The sequence below is a fragment of the Solea senegalensis genome, linkage group LG12 (genome assembly GCF_019176455.1).
Source record: "Solea senegalensis isolate Sse05_10M linkage group LG12, IFAPA_SoseM_1, whole genome shotgun sequence".
NCBI classification, from domain to species: domain Eukaryota; kingdom Metazoa; phylum Chordata; class Actinopteri; order Pleuronectiformes; family Soleidae; genus Solea; species Solea senegalensis.
Genome location: NC_058032.1, coordinates 15,575,984 through 15,600,904, shown reverse-complemented (window position 1 = coordinate 15,600,904; position 24,921 = coordinate 15,575,984). Strand labels below are relative to the sequence as shown.

The window sequence follows — 24,921 nt, the reverse complement described above, 5'->3', positions numbered from 1 at the left end:
TACAGACTGGACCTTTAATTTGCTCTGCTGGTATCAAAGTATCACAGTAATACTTCACTGCACTCACATCCAAAGAATCAAATGTCCAAACTGCCTTCTGGATGAGGTTCTATATCTCCACTCAGCTTCCATGCATATTTCAGTGAGCAGTAGATTATACTCCTGTCAGTGATTACAGACCTTGAATCATGCGCCGTCCATTGTGTCCTATTGGAAAAGCTCTGGCTACTAAATGTGAATAGTGCATGAAAGCTGATCTTAATAATGAGACTCCCTGTCCATGAATTTTAAATTACATCACCTTGGTTTATGTACAGACACACATTGTGTGTGTGTGTGTTTTATCAGTGCTACACTGAAGTGCCTTTTGTGCATGTGTGTACATTAAATACTGCACAGTGTAACTGTATACCTCAGCAGTGAAATCAATCTCACCCCTTGAAAAGGTGCAAGACCCGAAGGCAACACTGTGTGTTCACTATATGCAATATTGTGTATGAATACACCGCTTCAAATCTACAGACTGAAGACGCGTTGATGAGTGTCCATCGTTACCTCGATGCTGAAGTAGCCCCTGTCCACATAGTCCCCAAGGAAGAGGTAGCGTGTGTTGGCAGGAGAACCTCCCACTTCAAACAACTTCATCAGGTCGAAGAACTGGCCGTGGATATCTCCACACACTGTGGAAACAACACACGGCACTGTTACAGTCGCAGACACCACAGCTCGCAGCTGCCACATGTTTAGTTTCCACAACTCAGTGGACAAATGTGGGGAGTGTGTTTGCTTCAGTGGCTCCATATGGCCTGATTTGCATCTACAGAGGTATATCTGTCCTTTGTGCTGATCTAGAAACGCCGCTCATCTGTCGGCTGAAGAAATAAAACAACAAAACAAAGCAGACAGACTCTGGCTCTATCGCTGTGAGGAGTTTGATTAAATACTACAGTCAGTATAAGAGTGCAACAACGCACAATAAATCAATCAAGTCTTTCTCACACTGAGCATCACAATCCTCATCTAAATCACCTGAAATGTTGTGTAATTTACTCTTCAGACCTGAAACTACAGGTTCTGTTTGTTGATAAAAATTAATTGAAAGCTACTTACTCACCAGAGTCACTTTCAAACTTTCACTTTCAAAATTCTTTCTGATATTTTGTCTCTCGAACTGAATACTTTTCACCTTTTCTCAGAATTCTGTAAATAAAACAAATCAGAACTAAATAATAAGATAAATTGGTAATAAAATAAAAATGCATTAGTTATGACTTTTGGTTAAATATTAGGTCTCATAAGGTCAGATTTTGCAACAATTCAGATCAGGAGACTGTGAATGATCTGCGAGTAAACATCTTCCAATCCACTTCCCTCACCCTGACCATCTGTCTGGCCTCTCCTTTTATCCGTGTCACCAGTCGATGTCATAGATGCCCCTCCACAGCCATTTTAAGACGGCCATTTCACATGCATTTAGAGTCTGTCTCCCAATCTGCTCGCCAAATTAATGTCTGTTTTTCTGTCTTCTCCTAAGCCTTCACTTTAATTTGAAGTGGGATTTGGGAATACAAAAAAATGGCATGAATGAAACGGATCTGTAGCTGTCGTCCTCCTCAGACCTGTCTCTTCCAGACGCCTTCATGTGAACCCTTAAAAGCCTGTCAGTTTCGATTGTAGCATCCACCGGCCTGTCTGTTCAATAGTTTGCCTTTATCTTAGAGCATTTCCACAGAGACTGCATCAAAATGCACAAACTATTTTCTAATGATCTTCTTAAAGTCCTAACCACCTGATCTGCTCTTTTTTATGGAATGTCATTTTCAATCACAGCTTACTCGGACAGACAAACACTAAAGCGCTCTCAAGTGTTTCTGGGTCAGATTCTCTGCCGGAAAAAAACTTAGAAACAATGATCAATACGTAGCTCCATGGGAATGAGAAGGCTGGAGAACCTCTGCACTAAGCTGCTCATGATTGGCTGTCTCTCCAACTGCCTGTCTATCTGTCTTTGTCCCCAGGGATCTGTACCTGTGAAAACGGAGCATTGTTCCCACACGGCGTGGGCCTGACAACCCACACAACATGGTCTCACTGCTTGCACTTGCATAAATGCAGGCAGAGATGCGCAGGTATATTCACCAAGCGGTGTCAATAGGTTGCGAGTGTCTGAGTCTGTCTTCCTGTTTGTCTGTAATCGCCTCAGAATCTTGTTTTCCATTTTGTTTCTCAATCTCCTCCTCCTCCACCTCCACATACTCCACAGTTCCATTTCTCTGGCAAGGGAATACTCGCTGATATCACCAAACCCGGCACCCGCTATTGTGAGGTACATGAGTGCCAACTGGTCCTCTCAGTGAACTGCGACCAAATAGCGTTTCATATTAAGAGTGTGACAGGTAAGTGTGGCAGATTAATGAATTGACAAATAGAATCTGATTTATACATAATTACAAATCTTTCTGTCTTTTGCTCTGCAGCTCCATTTCTCTGTGCCTCTGTTTGTTACTATCTGTGTCCTCGCTGTGAAAGGAAGTGTCACTCATGTATATGTGCACACACACACACACACACACACACACAGCTCTTTTTTCAATAGGAGAATTGCAAACCATTTGAAAAAAAACACCCTTTGACACTTTAGGAAATTCACATTTCCACTTTTTTTAGATGAATACCACTCCTATTTTGTCAAGAGCCAGCAGCTCATTAGCATAGCTTTAGCATATTGAGTATAGAAACAGGGGGAAATGTCTTGGCTGGCTCTGTGCAGAGGTAAAACTAAATCTGCTGAGGTAAAAGCTAAACTATTAACACATGTTAGTCTTGGCTAATCACCACATGATCAGCAGTCATTCCAACATTGGGAAAAGCACAGAAAATGGTAGTCAAAATACATACTTCCTATCACGTTTGTCTCCTAATGTATAGCAGAGCCGGTTAAAGAGGATGAAGCCATTAAAATGAATTGAAACACTGATTGCTATGGTTTTAATGGCTTTTGGAAATCTTTTGGCTAACGCGAGTCAACAAGATACATAACGTTAGTCTTGTTGTTTTTGGATATTTTAATCCAGAAATGTTACATCTTTAAGTGTGAAATACTCAGAGACACAGCTCGTAGAGACCTGCCCACACTCACTAATGTAGTGTGAACTCACAGAAGCAGCAGAGATTCACAATCACATGACAACATGCCACACATTGGGATGCAACTCCCAGCCAATAACTGGTCTGGTATATCATTTAAAAATGAGGTATTAAAGGCCTATGTACAAACTAGCTGGTCCTCGTGCTAAGCTAAGCTGTTCGTGAGTTGTCTAAGCAGTTTGTATTGTCGTATTTACTCTGGAGACATGTACCATCTAACTCTTTGTTTTCTTTTTTATAATCAGTATTGACTTTCCAGTAATTCTTCATTAAATTACCGACTCATCCAGCAGCCCCTCCCATTTCCATACCCGTGACTGGCGCCTCAATGTCCAACATGGTGCGCTCTTGGCGCAGGATGGCGGCGCCCTCATCGATGATGCGCAGGGCCACAGCCTCCTCCAACCGGCCCTCCTTGGTGAGATGAGCTTTGAGCAGGTCAACGCGCGGCCGACCCTCGGCATCGAACACCTCCTTCATGGTCAGCCGGTGGGCCAGGGGGAAGGGGACCGCTACAGAGGGATGGTGGAGGATTGCAGGCAGATGGAAGTAAGAAGACAAATTGAGTCAGAGGAGAATCAGTGATGGAGGGAAATGAATCATATTTGAGATTAAGGAAAAGGAGAGTTTAAGAATGTGAATGCACATATGGATGGAGGGAGAAATGGATTGCAGCGGGAATGAGAGAGGTTGGTGTAGGAAAGAGAAGAGAATTTATTATAATGCAGAATTTGATTTATTGACATTTCTTGTATACCACACTAAGCAGGCCACAAACATCAGCAGCTCTCAATCTTCACCATTATCCTGATCACACTTCTGCTGCAGGCTCCGAGCGTGTGTGTGAGTGTGTGTGTGTGTTTGTGTTTTATGGAGAGAGCTATATGTGTTGTATTGAAGCAGGAGCTGCCAGCGTTACCACGGCTGCCTGCCTCTGTTCTGCAGCAATGTCTCTCTGCCTCTGTTCTGCAGTAATGTCTTTCTTACATAATGAAGGCCCCCAGGGCTCTGCTGGAGCGGGGGGTTGACTGTCAACGGGGGGTGATACAGCAAGAGAGCACAGCTGCACGTGAGCAGTCAGACACACACACACACACACACATATATGAAGACGCACTCGACAAAATGCAGACACGCACACAAGTGTTCTTAAACAGGAACAAACTCAGTGGCAAGATAAATAAAGCAGAGGCACAGGAGCGCATGCGCATATTATGTATGGCAAAATGGCAATACCATGCATGAATACTCAAGTGTGGCACTGTAGTGGAACACTCTCACACACACACACACACACATACACAACACATACACGACACAACACAACACAACACACACATACAAGCTTATAAAAGGTATTGTTATGCAGGATCCACAGAGTCTGTTGGAGCCCCACCAGTGCTAACACAGATAATGGCCTAGATTATACACTAAAACTAGGCCTAGCTCTCTCACTCTCTCGCTACACACACTCTTTCATTCTCTGTCACTTTGTCTCTCTCTCTCCCTCAGTTCTGTCTCTCCTGCTGCATCTCTCTCTTCCCACAGTCTTAGCTTTACACTGGTGGCCGTCATTAAATTTTAATTGTTGTGCATTAATGTCACTCAACAACCACATACACCCATAATGCATGGTTTGTAAAATCATCAGCACCATTTGACCAGTTACAGCGACAGAGCTTGTGTTTGCTGTTTTACAAGAACTGGATAAAAATGAACCTCTGGCCTCTCACTGAGTTATTATTGTATGGCTGCAAAGGTTTCCAGATATTTTCTATCCCTGATCAAACCAATGATGTTGAACAAACGCTCGTCTCTGATTACCCACAACTTTACAAAGACAAACTGAACGACCCGTTTGGACACCCTAAATTATTTAACGGCACCTACCACAAACCAAGAAGGTTTGCCAAAGCTCAAGACTCAACCTAACACGCTAGAACACCCTGAGATGTCCCAGAACACCGTGAGCTGCCAAGCTGCCAGGTCTGTTTTCTATCTTGTGAGAACAGAAGTTGTACAAGTAACAACAACCAGTAGTGTTTCTCAGGTTGGGTTTAGTGTAAATGGTTTTTTTGCACCTCAGGCTCTGAGAGAAAATAACCCAGAAAAGATTTACTCATGCATGTCGGTATTTACTGTATATGACTTCATTTTTACGTATCAAACAAAAACAAATGAACCCAGCCAGTATAAAGGTATAAACTTCCTCCTTCATCATACTATATTGCACAAACAGTAAGTATGTGCAAGTGTACGTGAACTTTGTGCATTCTATGTGCTGTATGTACATTTCTGGTTCGAGGTAAAACTCAGGCTTGTGTGTGAAAGAGAAAGGTGGGGGCTGTGAAACTCGTAAAAAGTGAGAGCAGTGTGAAAGTAGGGCAGGTATGAGAGGGAGAGTGGAGAGTGGCAGAGACACTGAGCTCAGAGAAAGGAACTATAGTTGGCAGTTGTAAAAGAGAGAGAGGAGAAGTTCGGTACTGACACAGTCAAACCACAAAGTTGTTTTCCACTTGACCACCGATGCTGACAACTGACGGGTTGATGAGTGCACACTACAAGGTTAAAGCATGAATGGAAACACTGAAGACTTAAAGATTCCTGTTTAAAGCTGTGAATGATGTAGAAACTATGTCTGAATTTAAATTTGTAACACTGACATCCATCTTTTTCTTCCTCAAAAATAGTCATTTTCTCCCCCAATAATGAGAGCATTAATTCATATTTAGGTGTAATCTATCATTCAAAGAACTGAACTGTTTTATATGAATTGAAGAGACGGAGAGAAATAAAGATGGATAAAGCAAAGAAGGGGGGGGGCTTTTTTCGTGACAGCCCTGAGAGACGACACTTAATGCACGGCTGTGCTTTGCTAAATGCTGACATTAGAATGCTATCAAGCTGACAGTGGCACAATACTAACATGCTGATGATGAGCAGGTATATTGTTTACCATGTCCATTGTCTTTTTAGGGCTAGTGCAGTGTCATTTGAATCTGGGAACACTGTGTATGGGGAGATGGCAGGTTCCTCCACAGTCTGTGTGGCTTATTTGAGGAGTCAGTAAAATGACCATGGGTGTAAATGTGACCATGGAGGGTTGTGTGTCTCTGCATGTTAGTCCTGTGATAGACTGGCTGCTGACCTGTCCAGGGTGGAAACCTGCCCAAAGTCAGCTGGAAATGTCTCCAACTCCCCTTCGGCCATCTGAGGATAAGTGGTAACTAAGTGCAAGCTACTAGGAAATTTAATTTGATTCAAAACAAAGCAAATCACCTAATTGAACATTTTACGTATGGACAACCAGTGGTTATTGATGTTACTTTTATGCCTCTGTTTGTATGTATCATCATTAGTATGAAGTGTCCTTCATCTGGAAACAGGCTCTGTCAAGCAATACTATCAGACCTAACTGAAGGAGTGTTTGTGTAAAGAGCAGCAGTGCAGGGACACATTCATGGGAGTTTCTTTGCATTTGCAGTCAGTCACCCTGTTTGTAGCCGCTTCGCTTTACTAAAGCATGTTGCCTCTATCTGTCACCAGATGACATGAGAACTGAACAATGCTACATTGAAGTGGTGTTTCCATCATGATACACTTTGGTTTGGTACAGTATGGTACGGTTTAGAACAGTAAAGCCCTCGGTCAGGCTTGCTCGACTGAGAACAGTGCCTTCACTTGGTAATGGCCGCATCAGTGTAACACGTTGCGTGACGTTGTACCAGTGCGACGACAACGAACAACGAACAACAAACAACGACATCGAACACAACACAACAGACAAAAGTGGAGGACATCCACCAGCTCATTTTTATCTGCTCAGTTTGTGGCTGTTTGAACCGGTCGTACTGTACCATTACTCTGGTTTCTCGGCACCAAGGATTATTTTGGTTCTATTCCTAATGGAAACCCAAAAAAATACATGCCGTACCAAACCAAACCAAAGTATTTCACTTGGTGGAAACACACCATGAGATACACACAGAGTTGTGCGCAGCTGATTTAATCAGATTACTTTGAACTCACTTGACAGTAGTTAGGATGTAATAGACCGATCGCCAATGCACAGCTGTGTTTTGCTAAATGCTGACATTAGAATGCTATCAAGCTGACATTGGCACAGTACTAACGTGCTGATGTTTAGCAGGTATATTGTTTCCCATGTCCATTGTCTTTTTAGGGGTAGTGCAGTGTCATTTGAATTGCCAAACCAGAAACAGGTTTTGAGATATTTCATTCTAAAGCTCTTGAAAACCCAACTCTTCCAAAAACATCTTCTGTCCGAGCACTTACCCTATCACTCCCCCCCTACCACTGCATCTCCTTGTGCACTTGCATCCACCTCGGCACTCTCACCCTCTATCAGTCCGCTGTTCTTCTATGTAGCCTATTCCGTTCTTGTAAGTCACTTTGAATAAAAGCGTCTGCTAAATGCTTTAAATGTAAATGTAAAGTTGCGGAGCCACTCAGAGACTGGCTGTCATACGTACTACATACTCACGAGCGTGGCTTAAAAGACACTTTCTCACATAAAAAGATGGAGTATTTTTGTTGTCCTTCTATGTTAATTGACCTGTTGTATCCTAGTGAGTTGTGTTGAACCTTTAGTGTGTAAGTGATTGTTATGGTCATGTCTATCAAGAGTAAGAGAGAGAGAGAAGAGAATACACTTTCAGGCAAACAAACCTGAGCTCCTGATGAGCATGAGGTAAAAACTACACACACGAAACACACTTAAGTAAACTTGTGATGATGGTGTGACACACAAACACAACAGATCAACATTTGTAAAGAGGTACTTCAGACATCACATGTTAGGGTTCCCGACAAAGGCTCATCTGACAAGACCAAGTTGTACAAATTCAGTATTTGACCTTGTGCAGAACCACGCACCCACTGACGATTCAATACATTTTAGTAGTTTCAAGTAGTCTAGTGGGACCAGTCTACTTTGAGTCTCTGTGTGAGAGCAGCACGGGAAATGAAGAAAGCCACGTCATCCACCGAGTGTTTGGAACAGTTCAGATAATCTGCTATTTGTTAAGAAGGTGGTTATTGATGGGACTGTTTCTACTTCAAAAGCACAAACAGAACTCTGCTATTTTTACCAATAATATCTTTGTGTCTTTGCAAGTCAAAGCCCTTGCAAAATAAATTTCCCCATGGCACTCAACCTTTAAAGGTTCTGTATCTATATGATGCAAATCCAACCGTTTACAGAGCACATGAACCCTGCACAGTCGTCAGCGCAAAAGCCCAAACATTTGTGACCATGTGGTCAACTGTGTATGCTCCAGGAAATGAAAATATTTTAGAATTGAACGTAGGATCACGTACACCAGAGTGATGTGGATCCTCATTTCTGTATGAATGGAATCACAGGCGTGTATGCATGAATGAAACTCTCTGCATGCATGGAAAGAGGAATGAATGGAGGGGCTATTGCACTTTTCTGATCAAACTATTTCCCACGCCTACTCTTTTTATTTTTTATTTCTCTTCCCCAATGTACAATTCAAAATAAGCCATCAGCGAGTAATGATAAGTTAGTTATTTTATGCAATACAATCACGGTGAATTGGCATCTAGGACCAACTTTAAATTGGTCAGGCACTTGTATCAGTGGGACCTGAATACAGTCAGTGGCACTGACACTGTAAAGACTTTTTCACACATGAACTCTCAATAATGTCTAGAAAATGGGCTTTGACATCGACATATGTCAAACGCCACAGGACACATGTTCACAACAGCAGCTGGATCTCTGGAGGATCCAGGCGAAACACGCTTGAGGATGCAGGAGGCAGGACACTCGCTAATTTCATTCTCACATGAGCTCACTCGGACATTATCCAGAGATTAGACTAAGGAGCAGCCATTTTCATTCATTCACACATACAGCCCGTCTGGACAATCTCCAGAGTACCTCCAGAGTTCAGTGCATGTCTGAGAGCAGCTTAAGGTTTACACTGGATACATGTGTGTACCGTAAAATGTCTTGCTATTTACTTTGGCACAAATATGAACTGATCTTCATATTGCCCACATATTGCGGCACACATATCACAGCAAAAATGATCTTTTTTCACAGGTTCAGTATCTACATCTGTCACAAACGCCACGCGTCCTGCTCCTGTTTCAAAGTAAAAAGCACTCTCATGTTTCAGTTCCCTGATTCCATCAATGTGTTGCGTTCCAAAGGCAAATCCATGTTAAACATTGTAGAAGCTCTGCTGCAGGCACGCTCCCTGAGTGAACAACACAACTGTGTGAGAAGCAGCGGATCAGCAGATTAGATCTGCAGTTGTAATGCACTGCACACACATGCAGTGTGAACCTGGCCTAAGACACAGGGTAACACACTTAAACGAGCTGGACGTGTAGCTTTCTTGAAGATGCCTCATCTCTCATCCAAGAGGTGAAACGTCTTCAAGAAATCTACAGCTGCTTCTGATGCAGTGACTTTTAGAGAACTATGAATGACAATTTGTAGTTGTTTTTGCAGTGTAGTAACAGAATGGGTGCTGATGAGAGCTTCACGCTGATGAATGCAATCTTTAAGCCTCAGATGTTACATAATGCAACAGTAATGTTGGAAAAATCAAAGTTTAAAGATGACAAACAGGTCAAAACCTAAACTGCTCAAATATACACCAACCTACTAGGAAGACCGGGAGGATGTAACCAGAGCTAGAGATGGCACTATGCACCATGACAGCTTTTTATCAGCTAACAGTTACTTTTTAATTAGTAACTGTTGGGGGGATTTCTGTTACCAGGGCTTTGGGATCAGTGATAAAATCTCTGGAGTCAGTGATGAATTAAGGTGGAAGAATTTATTGAAGACAGCTCAGTACTGAGAAGGCAAAGCCAGAGATGAACTGCAGGGCGTCATCTCAGATTCTGACGAGCACCTTGCCCGGGTTGAAAAACGTACAGAAACGATCCTTGAAACAGTGCACAAGGCCAAGATGCCTGGCACCCTCTCTCTCTCTCTCTCTCTCTCTCTCTCTCCCTCTCTCTCTTTGAGGTTCAACTGTGGCAAACTACTCACTATCAGTTTCTGTGGCGACAACCTTGACCATGCATCGTTTCTCTGTCTTACGTCCTCTTTCCTAGGAGAACTTCAGAATCAGAATACTTTCTGATTCTGAATTTAGGAACATCAGGCCTTCAGTATGAAAACGGGCCTTCTGTGTGAAACTATGATATATATGTATGTACATACATATATATATATATGTATATAAATAATCCCATTAGTGTAATACATACACAAAACTAATTACAAAGGTTGATTTGTCATCAGCCAGGCTTAATTAATGCATAATAACGGAAATGCGACCTATGGGTAAACTGAATGTGAATTGATTACACCACCCCATGCATGGCAAACCTCCATAATACTAGATCAAATTGTTGAAACAGTGTCACATTGAACAGAAAGATCAACAGTGAAGTCAGTTAATAAATCCTGCAATTCTTGACTAAAGTGATTGTTGTGATGAACGCAGTGAACTCCACTCCCTCAAGTGGAGACAAGTGCAATGAAAAAACATGTCATTCATCCAGAGCTGTCCTTTTCACTGAGTCAACCGATCACATGACTCGCGCTTGTGATTTGAGATGGACCAAATGGTGTGAGATGAGCAAAGAGGTGAAAAGCAATTTCAGCTTCCCCCTAATGTAGTTTATACTGTTTTTGTCTTCTGGCCCTTTCCCCATAGCTAAACTCCCCAGTGTGGAATTTATTAGGCACCAAAGCTGCCAGCTCAGCCAAAAATCTCCACATCACAGAGCAGTGAGAGGAAGCTTGAGAGGAAATCTATGACATAGCTTTCAACCAAATCTCTGTAATTTGTTTGGGCTGGCCTAATAGCCTAACTGGAGCAGAATCTGATCAGAATCATCTTGTTATTGTGTGCACCCTTCATCCCTAATGGCTAAAGTTAATTATGGGAATATTTCATCAGTTTTAATAACTCGGGGACACCTTTCGCATTCAGAAATGACAATTGCAGAAATGACGGTAGAAGTCAGTCACGATCCATCAGCACTTGTTTGTGCCTGTCGCCTGAATGCTGCAAAATATGGCAAAATAGGTACGAAAAAAAACAAGCTGGTGCTTCTCCATCAACTGCTTGTCAGATTTAGAGAAGATAAACAGAAATGGCCTTTGGGGCCTAGCTGTAAATATGTCAGAAGTTAAACTGCATCAGTTCTCAAGGTAAAAATGATACACAAACATTTATCACAAACGCCTGACAGACAGCTGCGTAGGCTGTGAATGAAATTATTACAATGCAATACTGTGTCTGCAACTACAGACTGTATCTGACTACTGTTCATCCAGTGACATCCACCAGATGTGATGGCATTCCAGTATGTGTGTGTGTGCTATGTTAGATGTGTTGCCCTCAACAGGACTTAATCTAAAGTGATTACACACACACACACATCTCCAAAGATCAGTTCATCCCACTGCCTGTCTCAGCAGGAACAAATGAAGAAGGGACAAAGTGAGGGAGGAAAGAACAGAAATTGGGGAGTATGAGAGTATTTTTCTACCATCTTTGACCCAGATCAGCTAACACAGATCCATGGGTCTTTGAAGGTGGGTGTGTATGTGTGTGTGGGGGGCAACAAAAGAGGCGTTTGAAGTCATTCAATTAATGCACAGTACACACATGAAGCACCATCTGTGCACGCAAGCACACACACACATACAGAAACAGCGACCCAACCCCTAACAATCTGCCCTCATTAGACACCCCCCCAACTTCCTCTGGAGTACTTCTATATAAATAGCCATTGTCCTGCCACCCTCCACACCATGTGCACAGAGACCTGTCAAGGTGGGACCCCTGCTTCAAAATATAACACCAGACTCCAAAATACACACACACACACACACAGGGAGAGAGAGAGAGAGAGAGCTCTAGGGGACCATGGAGGAACGGGACAGCATGCTGCACTAAAAAGAAATATGCCCAGTGTGCCTCAAGCCTTGCCAGGGGTGGTACGTATGTGTGTGTGTGTGTGTGTTTGTCATGAATACTACATAATTGCATGTGTGCTTATTGGACATGGGTCCACTCTGTTTCTGTGAAAACTCGTCTCTTTCACTGATATGTTTAAAGGCAAACAATTACAAAAGACCTCTTTGCACTATTTGCATGACAATGTTTCATGGAGACGACTTTGTTGTGTTGAAGCCGGGGGGGGAAGTCTCACTATGATAATATAGAATGATATGATAGAAATATCAATAGTCAATAAACACATAATAACTTTAGTCCATTGTGCACAACACAGACATGTGACCACTGCGTGTATGTTTAAGTGTATGTTAGCAGGAAGCTATACTGGTGGCCGAATAATTAAATGGTGTCTACAGTTGCAATGGACACGACATTGCACAAAAATAACCTTTTTTTCTACAAATACATAAATCAAACCCAATTTTGGAAAACTTAAGGTCCTTTCATATACCTTAGGTTATCTTATTCCCTTGCAATTTGACCCAGTTTGAACAGTTACTTAATGAATCACCTACTGAGTTCCCGCTCTTATTACATAAACCCATACAATACGCCGTACACTTTAAAGTATATAATTAAAATTGCTTTGGTATTAATGTGGCATCAGAAAGGTCATTTTAGAGCCTCGCTCTGTCTGTACTGTTTGATTTGTCACAGCGGTGTAACTAACTGTGAATAATAATGTTCTTTTTCCATTTAGATTAACCAGTAAGCCATGACAATGAAGCAGTGTGCACATTACCGACACCTAAATGAAACACCTAACAGGAGCGCACACAGGCATGATTAATGCTGTTAGTCACACGAATGTTCGACAAGCCAAGCTATCCACCAAAATGTCCTATCTTTTTTACTCCTCAGTATTTCGTCCATTCACCTGCACAGGGAGTATTCACCTTTAACTTGTGCTGACTCAGAGGTCACACTAATCCACTTTGGAAGCTGTGTCCATAAATGCCTACTTGTTTCCGTGTCCAACAGACTGTCCTTCACACTAGACATTTTGATATATGTCGTGAAAGGAAACGCGCAAATGTAACTAACAACATAAAGCATGGTTCCTTTCCATGTCAGTGACTCAGCGTGCACAGTATCAGGCCAATGACACTGGCTGGACAGCAGCCATCAATAATGTTATTAATTAAATCTGTGTGCAGGAGTACAGGAGTATACGTTTGTTTTTGTTTCATATTTGGAACTCCAGTTTAGTCTAATATCACACTTTGCTTGGTTTTATTGAATAAGACCACATTTGTGTGAATTACACACCCTAGGTGCTAAAGGGGTAGCAAAAGGCAGTCGGAAGCATTTAATCCATTTAATTCATCTTTCGGCTCATGGTTGTTCTGCAGCAGTGAGATTTGGCCATTTCCAGTGGGTCTGTCCTTATCTGGACCTGGTTTTTGAACCTTAGTTAAGGATTCTAAGAAACTGTAACTTCAGAACTACAGAGCCAAGCTCCATGTCTGTGTTGTGCACAAGTATTCCAGTATTCCATTGTCTATATCATGAGTAGCACAAGTTTGTATACTGGGATAAGAACAATGTTCTTGTCCCAGTATACAAACACCAGCAGGGAATTGATTTATTGAATATAACGTGTTCAACTCTGCTACACAACATATATATGTATGTATATATATATATATACATACATATATGTATATATAATTAATAGTTTTACGCTGAAAAAGCATAAATGTGTCCTGCTTGTCAGTCCAAAAAGACATCGTTTTTTCATGCACAATAGCTTCTTCTAGCTTCTTTTGTTTGTGTTTTTGTTGTTTTGACTTTTGTCTACTTGTACAGCAACCTTGGTTTTTGTGAAAAAAACAAGGTTTTTTAACCACTTTATAAATAAAGTTATTATTATTGTTATTATTTTTCTATCACTTCCAACGCCAAGCTCATTTGTGGGAACTATGGGCCAATTTGAGTCCAATTAAATGTATATGTGAAGTAGTTATTCAACTCCAAACTGTATTATTACCTGACTGAGTTAGTCGGACTAATTAACAAAATAATCCAACATTTTCTAACATAATGTACTGTACGATGTGCTTGTCTATTGTCCCAAAAATAAGTGAATTTTTCCTTATTGTATCTTTAATGCTGCAGGATGTCCCTCTGTGAGCAGGGAATACAAGGAGACTGACAGCATAATGTCTTTTTACTGTTACAGATGGTAAATTAGGATCCACTTTGACCAGCTGTATTTACAGTTATCAGTCTGGCAACTTACATTGTGTTCCTGCAAAGTGTTGTGTTCTGTTCTGACCAATTCGGGTCTGTACAACACATACAGATCAGTGAATCAAAAAGGGTGTGAGAGGTCCATTGGTTCAGGAACAGAAAGCTGTCCTGCCGCTCAGCAGCGTGTGAAACACACTATGTCCCCTGTATTTTTCTCTCGTTTCTCTCTCACTCCAGTTACTTCACCTCCTTCGTGGCCTTGTCACATTCTCTCCTTCCCTCTCCCTCACCTCGCCCCCACACTCTCTGCCTCTCTGTCCCTTCGTCTCCGTGTGCTTTGTCTTTTGGCTCCATCTCTGTGCTTTTCTCACAGCAATCTATAACGTGGGGGAACTACCTGGCACAGTCCATCCTTTAGAGGTGACGTCTCTTTGAACGATGCCCCTGATACACTCTCTAAATCATTCTCACCAGTTGTTTTTGCTACGTGTGAGGGAAGAGGCACGTCTGTGTGTGTGTTTGAGTGCACCGTGTGTGACCGTCAATATAGGGCACTTGGTTTGCGTGGTGTTGAGGTGGCGTTTGGGTTTGGATGACCCAGCTGCTACGACATGCATGCAAACATAAATGATTATGTAGACTGACACAGTGCATGTGAGGAGGAGGCAGAGAACAGATGGAATGGGTGGTGAGGTGGGGGTCAGTTAGTTGCAGTCAATGTTTCCCCTCCGGGAGCCTAGATTTACTAGCACCGCCCCTGCACAGCTGCATCCATGTATGCTAGTAGCATAGTTGTACTGTAGGCATATGCAAATGCAGTGCTCGAGTCCTGTACGTGCAAAAACTGCAAGAGCCCCAACGCCCCCCAGCCCACCCCTCCCCCCTCCAAGCACGACGCACGCACGCACGGAATACCGGGGCATGCCCGAGCGGCGCATCCAACTGTCAGCTCCACTTCTTCCGGCAGAGAGACCTCGTGCGTTTGTTAAGCGGAGCCAGTGGGAGAAGACAGTCCGCCAGGCTGCGTGCGTGGAAGCCGTGCCAGCCTGGTTGTGACCCGATACACACGACAATCTGTGCAAGCTCCGCGGATCCTGACCCGAGCGGGAGCCCCTCCTTTACCTCCCCCTATAGCCGCCCACGCGTGAAGCAGAAACAGACACTCGCATAAACACATTAAATATTCCATAATCCAATGATTCACTAACACTATTAAGGCGACATCCTTGTCAGGGACGAGGCTCACATGTATGCGCGGCCCAGCATCCTTAAAAACACCATTTTGTCTCTCAGTAGCGTGTGAGGGAAACCAGAGGGAAGGGGAAGCCTTTACGGAGCCGTGGAACAGGGATACGCACGAGAGAGAGGCACAGTCACCCACTGACATTCAGGCCTCTCTGACAGAAGCCACGGATCACAACCACTCACAGATCCATCATGTGTGAACACCGTGTCACATCAGCGAACATGGGGATGATTTCATGTCACACACAGGCTGGAAAACTCAATTTAAACTCGCGGGTACGGTGATGCGCACTCGGCCTGCAAAGTTGTCTGCCTACCTGCCGATTAGACCCATCGATTACACGACTTTGGCTCAGATTTGTCTAAAAATAAAACTAGATCGCTAATGTAGGCCACTCATGTGGAAGTGGTCAGCACATCAGAGGCACGGCCACCGCGACGCACGCATACACGCGCACTACAACATGAAGGCAAAGACAGAGAAGATGAAAAATCCTTGAATCTCCGAGTGATGAGTCTTCCATAGCATCCTTCCCTCCCTCTCTCCTTCTCTCCTCTCCTCTGCTTACATCGTTGCTTTCATGCAACATCATCCCGTGACACCAAGCACATCCACAGCAGAAGCACAACACCAAAGATCGCAGGTTATGCGTAACATTTATTTACCTTTATGTCTGCCTTTCGCTGTCATCGTCACACTGCTTGATGTTTCATTGGAACAAGATGCTCATCTCCCCTCTCTCTCTCTCTCTCTCTCTCTCTCTCTCTCTCTCGCTCTGTGCTTCCCCTCCTCTCTATCACTCTCAGTTGTGTCTCTATAGGGTTTTACTATTCAGTAACACGAAACCACCGCTAGGAGTGGATGGTGTAAACGGAGCTCATGCAGCACTGAGTGTCGCACATTAGCTTTGGTGATACATGGAGGCAGAGACTTCCCCTTGTTAGAAAATGGGGTAATGCCTTGGTGAGGGGGTGAATTCTAATAGAATAACGAGGGAAGACCCTGATTATGGCGTATCGTGCTGGGTTAACCCCCTCTCCACCACCACCCCCGCCTCCCTCCATCATCACCTCCCTCCCCTAAAAGGTTAAGAGGCACATGCATGGCGACTCGCCGGTCAAATGGGCTTCTTTCTTTCTTTTATTATTATTAGATTACAAGAATAGACACACGACCATGGACTTCAAAAAAAAAACCAGAGCAAGAAAAGAAAGAAACGTGCGAATCAGAGAGAGATACCGGTGCAAGCCGAACAGAACGATGATGAGTGACAGGCAGCGCAATCATTGGCACAGAGGAAGCGCTCAGTGGCCGTGCAGGGTCTGGCATGCCTACATTTGATCACCCGGTCGCCGGGACGGTCGGCGCTGCAGTCGGACATCCTGGAGTCGGGACGGGAGCAGAAGAGCCGCGGGGTGGGGGGAGGCTCTCCCTCTATCTCTTTATCTCTCACTCTCTTCTGTCAAGGGCCGAGTCTGTGGTGTCTAGTCCTCCGGCAGCAGCAGCAGCAGGCGTCAAAGATGTGCGCGGTCGCTGGCTGCTGTTCTCGCCGCAGCAGTGGCATCACTCGGTGGAGTCTCCGTGCTCTCTCGGACGGGGGAAGCCCGCTGCGGCGCCTGCGGTGACTTTGGGAGAGGATAGGCGGACACCTATAGCTGCTGTTGTGGCATGCTTGAATCCCCGAATTTGTTCTTTAAAAGGAGGCGGGAGGGCGGGGGGTTGCTGGTGTGGCGGTGCTGATGGTGGAGTATATAGGGGAGGTGAGGATGGGGTGGAGCGGGGGGTAAACTGTGGAGGTTGGAGGGCGAAGGGACGCCTTGGAGAGAGGAGAGACGCGCAGGCTCTGCCTCCCTCTGTGAGAGCGAGCGTGCGCTGCTGTTGTGCTGCTGGCAACACCCCGGAATGGCGAGAGAAGGAACTCCCACGCAGAGTCACGCACACGCACACACGCTTCTATGCTACGGTGACTTCTGACTCTAACCATTCATGTAAACAGCCTAAACAAAGTGTTACCCCTAACCTCAACCATAACCAGTTAATCCTAATTTTAACCTAACCACAATTTAAATCTTAAATCTAAATTTAACCAGTTCCTCAGAAATGAGGTTCTGCCTCGTTAGGACCAGGTTTTGGTGTCTATGAGGACTATTGGTCCTGACATGGTCAGTGTTTATACTATAAAAGAAGAGGTAACAAGTACACGTACATACATGTGTACACACACACACGATGCATGCTGCATTATTTTCACTCTGCCACTTACTGCCATCATGTGGAGGCAGTGTTGACAGTGCTTTCCCCTGTGATAATCCCATTCAGTTGTGAAATTATTTATCTAGTTACATGCAGTTCAGTCAAAATAATTATTGTTCCGCAGTATGAAATCAATCAAAACAATTAAAGAAACATAGTTCAAAAAGACACAGGACACACACTCACAGCCAAACTTGACTTAGGTCTGTATGGCTTAACAGAGAAAAAAGGAATTCATTCATCCAAAAGAATGGATGGTCACAATTGGTGGACAGGATTTTGTACAGATCACAGATGTCTACTTTGTACTTCGAAATTGCCATAAAATGAGATTGAACAGTTAAAACTGTCTCAGTACATTTAAAATTAAACATGAGCTAATACATTTTTAAAGGGTACACTTATACTTATCTATTGTCTTGTCCTAGTGGTCAACATTCATGTAACTCATGCCTGTAGGTTTTGAGGTAAAAAAACAAAAACAAAACAAACCCTGAAGTAATATTCAGATGACAGAAAATAGTGGGTGTAACATTGTTCTGGTTCAAATACATTTTTGTATGTGAATAAAGGAGCCATTTTGACTGAATTTTGGCTGAATCACGATCACACCATCCTAAAATAGGGATGGGACGTACCACTTTTTTGTGTCCCATACCGATACTGATATTAGTCTGATACAGTCATTTTAAACCATTTATGAACTATGAAGCAGTTAACAACACATTTATGCTGAGTCATTTCAAAGACATAATTCTCCAACTGTGTAACAAATATTGTTGTAATAAACAGCCCAAACATGACTCAGCTAAAATGCTTTATTTACATCTTTACAGTTTTATTCATAATAAAGCATGTGACGTATATGATTTTTGCATATCGGATTTGACATTTTTCTCTGTCTGATATCCAATCCAGTGATTTTGACCAGTACCGGACTGATACTGATACTGACCGAAACCGATACCAATCCCCATTCAGAAATACATGAATCAAACAGAGCCATTGTTCTGATCAGTGTCACATGTGCTTCTCCTTTTGTCAAAAAGGCTGCTGTGCAAAAGGCCCATCAATAGAACAAATTAGAAAAACACTGAGGTATAGAATACATTTAAAAACTAGTACCACAAGCGGTTCGGAACATGTTCGAGCTCCAGGGCTTGCAAGTCTCTAAGTTTTAAGGTGATCACACAAAAGCTGTAGGACAAGTTCGTTCAAATACCACTGGTGCGAAATGGCCAAAATCGCCTCCGATTTGGCGTGCAATCCAAGATGGTGGACTTCCTGTAGGAGTCACAGGAAAGTTGTCATCGACTTTTTTGACCGTCCCCACCTGATGAACGTGTGTACCAAGTTTCGTTCATGTACGTTAAATCCGACAGCAGATGACCTAACTAACTTTGTCGAAGCATGCCGCTTCTCCAGGTGCTTCAGCAGATTGCCGTTGGTGTAGAAAGTATTTTTGAACCGGGACACAGTCTACAAGTTACCGAAATCTTGTTGTTCCCTCTGCTCTCCAGTTGAAAATAATCTAAATACCTCCACGAGCGTGTTTTATTACGTGTGGGACGCTAGAGGGCGCAAGTGCTTTTTTTTCAATTCAATTAAACTTTATTGATCCCTTAAATGTTATGAGAACTGTGTGCTGTTGTAAAACCTCACCAAAAGAGTTACAGAGTTAAAAGAGAGCTACTGAATTAAAAAAAAACATGTTACATTATTAGTTACTGAATAAAGTAACAATGTTACATAACGGAGAATTCTGGTGGAGCCATGCAGGTGAATCTTACTGTATAATGCAATCCAGAAATACCACATATTACATTTACATATTTTTTTACATATTAGCACGCACAGTTCACGCGCAGTTCAGCAATACACAACTGTGCAGGGCTGGGAGGATATCTTGGCTGGGCCCCACCCACCAGAAACAGACCAACCAACAACCAACTATTCACATACAACTACACTATGTGTCAACAGTTGAAATTGCGTTAATCAAATGAAAACTGCAGACAATTCATTGGGGACAATGTTGAATTTATTATTTATTTATTATTAACCCCCTGCACAGCAGCGCCATCTGGTGGGGCACAGAAATGAACAGCATCATTAAACAAAAACTAAAGGAGAGATTGTCAAAAACAATGGGAGGAGGAGAGGAAAGGGAGATAGTTTTACAGTATCCAAAGAAAAGTGGGAGCGGTTAGGCACATGGAAAGAAGCAGGAAAGAGGAAAATATAATATTGAGGATCAGATACAGGATTGAACAACACATTATTTCTCATCAATAAACACAATATAGACAGATGTGATCACTGTGGGCAGGAGGAATCCTTTCATCATGTTATAATACAATGTCAGAAATACCAAAGGGAGAGAGAAGAAATGATTAAAAAGTTGAGAGATATTGATGAGGAATTGGAGTTGGTAGATGTATTGTGGAAGAACTTGTTGTTTTAAGAAACTCATGTGTATATATGTATATGTATGTACATATACATATATTATTATTATTGTTGTTATTGTTTATTTTATTATTTTTACTTTAAGTAATAGTTCAGTTAGATCAACATTTCGATCCACACTCCACACCAGATGGTGGCGGTAATGCACCAAATCCTTGTTTGCCAACCGCCATAAAACCTCAGAAAAGATTCATTGGCGTCACACGACACACCTGCTCGTCTTCACGCAGGTGTTTGCTGATTGCTTCCTCCTCCTCCTCCTCCTCTTCCTATTTAATCTCCAGCCAACAGTTCCGTGATGTTACTTTGAAGAGAAGCTGCACGAGCCGTGGAACGGAAAAAAAAGAGGCGAAAAGAAGTGTCGCTGCTTAACTACTGAAACTGTTCCGGGAGGAGGGAACTTGTGTCGGTAATGCACCAACCGCCATAAAACCTCAAAAAAGGAGGGAATTTTTTTAAAAAAAGAAGAGAAACAAAGAGAAAACTACCGCGGCGTGACATTAGACGCCGAAAATGTGGTTGCTTGCATCAGCTCCTGTATAAAAACGCAGCAAGGCGCTCCAGGGTGGCGTGTTCGACCTGGTCCAGATTGGTGGCCTGTCCAGGATGGTGAGTAACTTTTGTCAAGTTATCTTAATGGTAACCATATATATATATATATATATATATATATATATATATATATATATATATATATATATATTGTTTTGTCTATTTTATATGTCTTATTTTTATATATATATATATATATAAAGGGTAGATGTCTTATGAGGGAGTGTCGAAGGTCTGGCCATCTTGCCACAGTCAGCGCGCTCACTCATAACACGTGTTGTAGTGGTACATGGAGTTTTTAAATAACCACAACTTGCTCAGTTTTCTAACGATTTCCAAACGGTTTGGTTTGTTATAAACGTCAGAGATGTAGTTATTATGACACTGCATATTTATTTAAATGTTCACGGTTTCTAAATTCAGTTATATAATTTAAATTATTTGGTTTCAATAATTGCTTGAATAGAGCAAAGCAATACGGAAGTATTCACATTTAACAAAATAAAAAAAACTGAAACTCAAACACTTAAACCAATCCATTATCAAAATAGACAAAACAAGACTAAAAACAAGTTAAAATGGTTGCTGTGCTATGTTAACTCACTGTTCCACGCATGGTCATTACTATTGAGTTTTTCACTGGAAAGACTTATTTGTTTTTTATGTTAAATGTTTAAAAACAGATTCAGGCTTATACATGTCTTTTATAATTCTAAACCTTTAATGTAGTAATTAAAATAAAACTTTTTTTCTTTTTTTTTTAAAGGAACAACCTGCTTCCTGCTCGCGGAGACCTGGTCGGACCCGCCATATACAAAAGCCTGAGGCTGTCAAAAAAAGGTGAGTGACACCTTTAGAGATAATTTACTACATCATTGAAAATGTTATGGCTAATTTTCATAATGTATTGAACTGAAGGCAATATATTATATTAATTTAATCACACATGTATCATATAAGTTGTTTGTGTTTTTAAAGACATTTGACATTTCTGTACTTGAACTTAAAGGCATTGCTTAAATCTTAATCAACTTTATTCTACATCACTTGTGATTATGTTAATTTCTTTGTTTCACTGTTAGAATAGAATTTGTGCTGGCAGCAATGTTTTCACTGAAAGTAAGTCTGTATATCTCAGGCTGGGTGAACCATGTCTGTACCTCATACAAACACATTCTAGAACACCTTAGCTAGTTATTTTACACCTGTAACGGTATGAACTTGAACATTGTCAATGCTGGAGACTGGACTAAACATTTTTTTTGTTTGTTTGTTTTTTCCACCCAGATTGATCTTCATGAAGGCATGTCGTCAAATAGTAGGTTTCATGATTTAATTCTGGGTGGCCGCCGTGTCCCCACTCTTTCTTGGCCGCTGTGCCTACATCTATCTGCTTTGTCCAACATGGCCACGTTCTTTCTATTCTCCTGCTTTCCATCTGTCAAATAGCTGAGGGTTGTACATGGAGCATTTGCCACAGGTTGGTTTTGTATGTTCCTGTCCACTTTATTGGTTGGGCTGAAATCTGGTCCTTGTTGGTTATATTTTTGTGGAACTGCTGAGCGAGTGATTGAAAGAATGAGGTGACTGATGGAGTGTTTGAAATACTCTCTCTGCATGAATGGGTTGTGTGTGACTGAGATGCCTTGATTGAATAGTTAAGATGGTCTGAGAATATGATTATGTTCAGCAGTTCACCTTAAAGTAGATATGGTGTCTTGAAGGGCTTAGATGCTTGATACGTTATAATCCACTAACATTTCCTTTTTAGGTCTGTCTACAAAGGGTGAGTCCATATTTTTTTATTTCTTTTGCAGAGTAGGGGAATAAACAAAAGAAAACTTCACACTGACAATTTACATGCAAAGGTAAAAACACACCTCTCTATGGAGGCGTTTTCTTGCCTTGCCACTGTAACTTAACAACTTTTTCTTTCCAACTGTTTCTTAGGACGGTAAGTGACACGCAGGCCGCGGGCCATCGCTCTTCCGGCCGCCGTGTCGATCTGTCCTGGCCCTCCTCGTGCCTTTCCTCACAAATGAAAACGTCTCTCAAATATCAACTTGAACTGTTTTCTTTAGCACTAAAATATAGTGATGTTGGAGGACCAGATCTTTAATATAAGGTTTAAATGGCTGTTGGTGTACAGTTAAAGCTAGATGGTAGGAATAAAATTGTTGTGCCTTGTACACTCTGTCACAAGGCTTAGACATCTTGGCCGCTGTGCCTTTTTTTTTTTCCTCTTTTCCATCGTGGCCATTAATCTACCTAGTTAGCCCTAGCACGCTAAAGTAGATCCTGGTGATCTACAAACACAGTACCTGGCTTAGGATGGCGGCCCTGCCATTGCCTTTGTATTGCCATACGTTCCTTAATGCAAGTAGGCCATGATCGCTAACTGTGCCCGCGCCTTCGTGGTCTACTTGTGTTATTGTACGTCTGGCATTGCGCGTATAGTCATTTTACATAGGCAAACATGGGTGCCTTCCGCATCCATGCACAGTAAGTGAACTAACCTGTACTTTCCTTCTAGCATCAGTCAAGAGGAGCACCGACATCCCTGCATGTCCATCTTAATTAGATTGCGTTTTAGTTAAATTTAAAATTTAAAATGGAAAGTGCAGATTTTCTTTCTTGCTTGGCCGCCGTGCCATTACTATACCTGCTCTGACCTGAATCTTTATTCTTCATGGCCACTGTGTCATGACTGTACTTGGTCTTGGTGTTTATGCCAGTCTATCATTTCTGATCTGTTTTTCCTACCAATTTGTTCTGGTAGAGTGTGTGTGTGTGAGTGAGTGATGACTGACTTGGACTGACCTTTGGACCAAGACTAACACTCCAATTGACTTTACTGCACCAGAAAGGTGGACACAATTTATGGTGCAAGACTGGCAAGATGCACACTAATTAGACATCAAGCAAATTCAAATTATTTCAAGAACAGGTCAAATGTTTACCTTTCAGGTAAGTATTAAAGGCCTTTGCCACATGATCTTTGTGGGTAAATCGTGTCCACTCAATTTATAAAGTTAATTTGCATCTAAACATTTACAATGCCTGACACTATGGCGTTACAATAATCACATTTTTTTGTTTTGCGTTACTGAGTGCAAAGGCCTTTATTTACACACAGACACATGCCAAGACTGCCGTCATGGCATGTGTCACTGTCTCTCTCGCTGTTCTGTCTGTCCTGTGTGTCTTTCTGTCTGTCTGTCCTGTGAGTCCGGTATTCGTCTGTCCTGTGTGTCGGATTTAGTCACTTTTTTAGTCTCAACTTAAATGGATGACTTTAGAGTTGATTAGTCTTGAGACGTCTGATTTCTGCACGAAATTCTGGTACCTTATTTTGAAATGGCTTTAATTTAAAAATGTAATTTTGGTTTTGAATCTCAGGTATCATAGTTGCAACTTGGACTGTTGACAAACGTGGAAGCTGATGAATCATGTAGTAAATGCATCAGTTTACTCTAGCTTGTTTGAAGTTCTTTTAAAGTGCTGTAAAAATGTAGTAATTGATGATGATGAGCTAGACCAGATCTTCCTTTATTCTCAACTGGTAATTGCGTTGATCAGATAACTGGTTCCTGATTTGATTATGAAGCTAAACTTTTGATTTATATGTAAGTGTAGTCACATTAGATTGTAGGTGCTATCCAGCCCATGGATAATGTTAAATCTGGCATTTGTTGGCACACTTTTGATATAGTCTTAAACTTTACGCACTGCCATCAGCCTTTGTAGTCTCTTACTGAAATCAAATTCAATATTAATGCTGACTTGTCTCACTCTGCCAAGTTTATTTCCCTCTAAAGGAGTTGAACCTGTTTGTGTTCATAGTCTTTCTGCGCGTCATGTTGGGAGGCCTCCCAGCAGGGGATTTTTATCTTCCCCTGCAAAACTATATGTTACTCGCCTTAGGGATGCAGGGCTATCCTGCATAGTTTCTTTCATAAATTACATTGTAGGTTGCAGGATTAGAGCGCGTTTCTTTTCTTTAGGAGGACACAAACC

At 42.1% G+C, this 24,921-nt stretch overlaps 1 protein-coding gene across 3 annotated transcripts in view; it reads right to left on the bottom strand.

The window, feature by feature from the left end:
• ppp3cb (protein phosphatase 3, catalytic subunit, beta isozyme) overlaps positions 1 to 17,010 on the bottom strand; it is a 33,902-nt gene extending 16,892 nt beyond the window's left edge. Inside the window, exons 1-3 of one of the 3 annotated variants that reach the window (XM_044040263.1) lie at positions 16,966 to 17,010; positions 3,459 to 3,659; positions 556 to 680 (exon numbers count right to left, since the gene is read on the bottom strand). In XM_044040263.1, the coding sequence (XP_043896198.1) occupies positions 556 to 680; positions 3,459 to 3,627 (294 nt within the window). In that variant the 5' untranslated portion in view covers positions 3,628 to 3,659; positions 16,966 to 17,010. Of the gene's footprint in view, positions 1 to 555; positions 681 to 3,458; positions 3,660 to 16,295; positions 16,595 to 16,965 lie in introns of those variants that run through there. The other 2 variants (XM_044040261.1, XM_044040262.1) reach the window with 2 other exon arrangements.
• Between the last annotated feature and the right edge of the window lie 7,911 nt (positions 17,011 to 24,921).